The 6,407-nt window shown below is 39.3% G+C and overlaps 1 protein-coding gene across 1 annotated transcript; it reads right to left on the bottom strand.

Annotated features, from left to right (window-relative positions):
- Positions 1-1,630: 1,630 nt before the first annotated feature.
- On the bottom strand, positions 1,631-5,798 carry LOC128756114 (holocytochrome c-type synthase). Its single transcript, XM_053860336.1, has 8 exons — positions 5,700-5,798; positions 3,552-3,671; positions 3,429-3,476; positions 3,189-3,319; positions 2,686-2,834; positions 2,499-2,618; positions 2,349-2,435; positions 1,631-2,269 (listed from the first exon to the last, which is right to left on the bottom strand). Exons 2-8 carry the CDS (start codon positions 3,661-3,663, stop codon positions 2,068-2,070), a joined length of 849 nt encoding a protein of 282 aa, XP_053716311.1. The 5' UTR covers positions 3,664-3,671; positions 5,700-5,798; the 3' UTR covers positions 1,631-2,067.
- Between the last annotated feature and the right edge of the window lie 609 nt (positions 5,799-6,407).

The raw sequence follows: 6,407 nt of genomic DNA, 5'->3' as shown, positions 1-6,407 counted from the left end.
ACTTCACGAAGTATGTGAGAAAGAAACATGTTTTAAGTCCAGTTATTTGAAATACTAAATTTAAGAAGTTAAATTTTTTTTTATTATTTTTTGGAAAAGTCACTATTATTTGTGGCTTCATTAATCATGCACAGACACATTTTCGAGAAACATGGTATGAAATTTAGGGCTGTCAAGATTAAACATTTTAATCTCGATTAATCACGCTAAAGGTGAGTTGACTCGTGATGAATGGCAAATGAATCACCTATTTTGTATCTGTTTTAAATGTAACTTGGGTCGTTGTAGTAAACAAATGCTTTCACGAGGAAAGTCATCGACTCAGGCTTATGGATAATTCAAAGCACATGAGTCAAACTCAAGGGCTGAGGGCCAAATGCGGCCCCTGCTATCTCTGATGCTGGTCAATATAATGTCTCGAGATATATATATATATATATATATATATATATATATATATATATATATATATATATATATATATATATATATATATATATATATATATATATATAGAGAGAGAGAGAGAGAGAGAGAGAGAGAGAGAGAAACAACAAGAGAAACAAATTAATTTGAACATATTGCATACGACATAAATGGTTTTAGATTAAACATTGTTTGCTGTGAATATATGACTCTAATTCTGAGTCATCAGTTCCCCACCGTTCAAATAACTAAAAAAAGGATATTTGAAGTTTTAAATTCTATTTTCCATCGACTGGAAACCCACCGAAGATTTCATCTGTACCTCATAAACGATCTTTGCTGCCCCCCGCAGATACTTTAAATAATATTGATGTTCAGACAGAAGAGAGCGCGAGCGCGAGCGCGGATGATGCGTTTCAGAACTGCTGGGGAAAAAAACGCCAAACGTTTTTAAAAACTATTTTTATTGGAACAAGAAAGAAGCAAACACAGAAAACAAAACAAAGCACAAAAATATTCCTAAAATAATTAGCGTAGCGAAGTATAATGAGAGCGACTGGAGCGATCGTTCACGCGGCTCAGACAGAAGTTCAGCACCTCAGACAGCTCTATTACACAGTCGTGGTGTGTTCAAATACAGCTCGTAAAAAAGATTACGACAAACGTCGCGTAAAACCTCGTACCTTTCCGCTCCAACTAAAACAGTTATGAGGCATATGAAAAATACATACGTTTAGAATGATAAAAGTCAAATGTTTAGTAATAGAGAGATGAACGAAAGTAAATGAAAAGTGTACAGCTTGGGCTTGTGATATATTAACGAATACTTTGCGCTTAAATAGGAATTGAAATCAATTTTTGTTTGTTATATTGTTCGCAAAATGTGTCTGCACGTGTACTTTATGTGTTGGTGTGTTTAGAAATATGTTGCATACTGTTTGCTTCATTTTCGCAGTGTATGTATAATACTGTCTATATTCTGTGTGCTGTAAGAAGGATTTACTTCATTTTTAAGAGGAATGTTTCAGGAAGTTGTGAACTGTAGCTGACAGTTTTAAATACGACGTTCTGAAATTCAAAATTGAATCGATGTCGCCATCTAGAGGACGGTTGTCACAGCTACAACGCTGCACCCCGAAGTCTTTCAAGATGGCGGCGCAGCTCTCACTGGTCAGTGTAGAACTACTTGAACAAGACAACACCCTTTGAAAGTCATTGCATTTATTGAACAACAGTGTCTCTATATTTCATACACACAATGGAAGGAGAACAATTGTGTCCAGTTGCAAAGCAGCTTTGCAACTACAATTTGTCAAAAATAATATACGAGTCTTCAATAAACTAAAAACAGGGTCATGATACATCTACAGTATATTAATCAGTCCAAGCCAAAACTGATGTCTGACGGTGTGGAATTTAAGAAACCAAACTGAGAAAGGGGAACTGCAGTGTTCAGCGACAGAGCATCTTTAAATAGAAGTAGAGATGGGAAGCTTTTCTTGCTTTGAGTGACCTTAAAACTGGTTAGAGAATAAGTTATGAATTCCTGGAGCGCCTGAAGGTATAATCCAGGACATTGTTGTTCCTTCAGAAGTCTGTTTTGTTTGGAGAAATTGAACGAGTCCACACAGTCAACCGGGTTCATGAGGAGGTCCAGCGCCACCAGGCCACCCTCATGCGATCCCAGACGGCTCCTAAAGAGTCAAAAGCGGGGCGGACGTCCAGGATGGAGAAGTTGTAGGTCTCCTTGTCGATCTCGCCGTCGTAGTAGTCGATGACGTAGCGCACCTCTTTTCCGCAGCGGTCCACGATCCAGTCGTGGCGGTCGAAAGGAAGCTCGTAGCTGTGGAGGACGTGAGGGGTTCAAATGTAAAGAACAGCAACCACGGTTTGCCTCCAGAGAGGAAAGAAAATAATCTCACCCCATCCAGCTCCGCATGAGCGCTCTCGGGGAATACTCTTTAGCTTTGCCACCAAACCGCTTCAGCGTCGGACCGCATGGACACTCACTGGCGAGGACGAGAACACCATGAGGGTCTAACCACGTGACTGGTGGCTCCACACAAACTCACGCTGCATGAAGAGCCTCCCATTTCAGGATCTCCTGCCAGGCCTGCTCATTGTTCTTGTTGTGGATCTTGATGATGTTGGTCATGTCGCCGGCGCCGAGATCTTCGTCTCGCCAGCGCCAGCTGAACACACACACATCCTGAGTGTTACGGAGGGCACGCGGGAGACAGATGAACGAAAGAAACCGACCCCTTCCGCAGCATGGCGTTCCAGAACATCTGCTCCGACGGATAAACCCAGTTCTTCTCAGTCCCGTGGCGTGGTATTGTGGACTCTTCTCGGGTGACGGAAAGGCTGAAGGGCTGGTCTGGAGCAGGAGTCTGGTTCGGAGGAGGCATCTGGACACACAGAGCGAGAGAGGAAGGAAGAGAGTGAAGGTTGCTGACATTGTTTCTATCCACACATGCAATGCACTAGTGATGGATAGATGAGGCATCATGACACATTATTGGAGGGCTGATGAAACAGTGCCCTGATTTTCAGAGGCCACTAGATGGCGATGGTTTAGAAATTATGTGAGGTTTCATTGAACTAGTTGTGGAAGTCCAAACATTTCACAGTTATTATTTGTTATTATTAGTTGTATAGTTGAATTAAATGCAAACATTTCACAGCAGACACCGCCATCTGGTGGCCTCTGAAAATCAGGACACTGTTTCATGAAACCTCATGTACGCATCACGTGAATGTACCATATTAGCCGGGTCGATGTCACTGTTGTCCCGTGCTGCTTTCATGGGACACTCCACAAACTCATAGGCTCTCTCTTGGTGGGCCGGACCCTCCTGCTTTTGGTGCATGGGACAGCCTGCAGGTGGGGAGGCTGAAGAAGAGAGAAGTCACTGACACATCCAAAGATCAGTGGCATTTTTGGGGTAAGATTTCCCACTCACTTCACAACGTTAAAGATACCTGAGAGGATGGTCACTCACCTTTCACAGGTTCTGCTTTGTGCATCGGACACTCTGAGGGTGGAGACACTGCAAAAACAGTTTTTACAGAAGAGTGTTCAGTAAATAATTGATCAAATGATTCACTTCATTTCATGCAAGAACCTTTCACGGGCTGAACGTCTTTGTTGTGCATGGGGCAGCCCTGAGGAGGAGCGATCGCGATGGCCTCAGCGCTCACCGTGGGAGCTGACGGGGACGATAACGTGGATCCCATTCTTCCTCCTGTGGAAGATCAATCAGAAAATGGTTAATGCTTAGAAATTCAGAATATTTTCACAAAGTACGACAAAGTCTGAAGCAGACCAGTGCAGAGAACAACTACTTTATTATTACCAACATCATCAAGAAGCAGCATTACATACTTCACGTCAAAAATCATGTTATGTTAAACTGACATGTGATTATTTCACTCAACCTTTAACATCTTATTTCATTATTTTACTTCAAAGTTAAATAGACATTAATAATTTAAATGTAAAAAAACTCAAATGCAATTCTGCAGACTGAACAGTAGTTCCTCAGTGTTTATGAAGACGATGGTAATAAGATGAAATTATTTTTACATCCTTAAAACAATACTACTACTTCCACTATTACTACTACTACTAATAGTAATAGTAATTCTACTATTACTACTACTACTAATAATAATAATAATTAAAAAACAATATGAATATATAATTTTAAAGGGTGGAAAAAAGTCCAGATAATTTGAAGATAGAAAAAACAATTAAGTAAAATATAACAATGGAATTATGGAATTAAAAACAAAAAAAATTTATATAGAATAATATTCAATTAGCGACCCCTGTAAAAACAAAATAAAATATTATTCAGATGCCTATTATTATGTTTCTTCATTTACTGCCATTTGTCACCTTTTTTCTGACAATGAACAGTTTTTTTCTTCAGGATTTATGATACATTTTCTTTTAATATTTCCCATTATAAGGTTTAAAGCACAAGATATTTTTCAAATATTTCCTTACATTTCTTTAAAACTATGAATAAAGTATCACTGTTTAATAATATCAAACTCAAAAAAATAAAACATACATTTACATAACAAACAACATATATACATGTAAGCCAATGACAGCAAAACTAAGGTGTTATTACTCAACAGTAATGACGGGAAAAGGTCTTTTACGACAATTCATACTGCTGGCTTTCTTGATTATTAATAACCAGATGAGGGAAAGTTTGTGCGGTATTGTTCGCTACTGACAGAAGTGCTTCGGTTACAAGACTGGTAGTGTGAACATGTTGACAGTGCACACAGTGAGCTGCTGTAAGAGACACATGAGAGGTCGGGACAGCAGCTGAAAAGCAGCTAGTTGCAATAAAAACAGATGGCAGTGATCAGAGTGAGACTCTGGGCACAGATCTAAAGGGCTAGGCATTTCCTGAAGAAAGAAAACAACGGCTTTGACAGGGCGACAGTAGCGCTTACCGCAAGCTTGTGATCACCTCCTGTACTCAAGTTCCTATTAAATATTGATGTATAACTCGTGAGAGGGCTTCAATCATGACTTTAATGGAATGGAATACAGCAAAGGGGGTGGACGTCTGCTGTTCAATCCACCAGTACACACTTGGATGTCAAAAGAAACATCCGTTTTTCTCAACATACGCTATAGTTACAATTAAAACTGAATATAGGCTGTCAATATTTGATTTCCTTTAAGGTCCTCGCGACTTGCTCAAATGCCCACATGCTCCAGGGATCAGAGTTGCTGGATCTCACCAAGTCCAGATCTGTTCTCCAGAACTGAATGGTCTTTTGCAAGTTCATTTCTTTACAACACAGAATACTGTTGATCTGGGGTCCATGACACTTGTCAGCTGCACCTCGTATCATAGAATGTAATGTCGGTGTTGTGCTGTAAACTAGCCAACAGACAATTTCGTGTTACTTACTAATAAAAAATAAAAAAAACAACATAAAATAATTAAAATACAAGCATTTAGGTAACACGGGAAAAACTGTGGCAACACACTTTCACACTAAAATGGGCTCATTTTTCTAGAGGAAATGAAGGCACTGAGAACAGATCAGTAATAACCGTTGAATTCTGCCTCACACAGAGAAGTGTGAGAAGATGTGCTGTCGTAAGGCAGCTGTGTAGTCGCTCGTCCTTTTAAAAGTCACCGCGGACGCCCTTCAATTCCCATCCGGATGACAGAAGTCCAACGTCACGAGACAAAATAGTGCAACAAACAGTGACAATACACCTCTTAAAAGCCTACCTTAATGATTTTTGCTCCAATGTCACAGACAGGAGTTTCACTCACAGCACTTATGTCACACGGTCGCTTCTTCTTCTACGCTTTTACCACTTCTTCGACGTATTCAGCGGTTTTCGACGAAACAGAAAGGCATTGGCTGCATTACCGCCATCCAGTGACGTGGAGGGACAACAACAACATTATTATTATTATTATTGTTGTTATGATTTTATTTAGTCTATTTTGGTCTTCTTCTCGTTCCAGCTTGTGGAAAATGCCAGTGTAAAATTACACGTTAAGTACACGTGAAAAATATTTAAATGCAGTTGAAAATGTGTTTGGTAATACATTTTGGGATTTCATAACGTCCCATGAAGAACAGCGTCATCTTTTGAGTAGATCTTGAACTGCATTCATATTGTCTGTTTCTTAAACCGGGATATTTTGAGCTATGAGCTCACTCGTTAGTTTCCTTATATTGTGAAATGTTTTCCTGCCATTAGTATTTGATTTAATTAATAATCTGTTAACCCACACTCGCTGTCCTTATTTAGCTAAATAAAAGAGAATATCTCATGCTTTGGCCCACTTATAACATGATACTAACATTCACTAATATTAATGAATTGAGAATTTAAAGAACGAATCAAACCACAAGCTAATTTCGCATCTTAGTTAACCAAAATGTAATATTAAAAATATTCACTGGAGGTCGCTGTTGCTTCTCGT

Source organism: Synchiropus splendidus, chromosome 3 (assembly GCF_027744825.2).
Source record: "Synchiropus splendidus isolate RoL2022-P1 chromosome 3, RoL_Sspl_1.0, whole genome shotgun sequence".
Lineage (NCBI taxonomy): Eukaryota > Metazoa > Chordata > Actinopteri > Syngnathiformes > Callionymidae > Synchiropus > Synchiropus splendidus.
Note: the sequence above shows the minus strand (reverse complement) of the source record. Positions and strands in the feature narration are given on the sequence as shown.

Bases quoted from the DNA above. Each gene is read 5' to 3' on its own strand.
- LOC128756114 (XM_053860336.1), bottom strand. From the start codon at position 3,663: ATGGGATCCACGTTATCGTCCCCGTCAGCTCCCACGGTGAGCGCTGAG. The intron at 3,477-3,551 runs GTTCTTGCATGA...CTGTTTTTGCAG, and splicing joins AGACGTTCAGCCCGTGAAAG to TGTCTCCACCCTCAGAGTGT. The intron at 2,619-2,685 runs GTCGGTTTCTTT...GTGTGTGTTCAG, and splicing joins AACGCCATGCTGCGGAAGGG to CTGGCGCTGGCGAGACGAAG.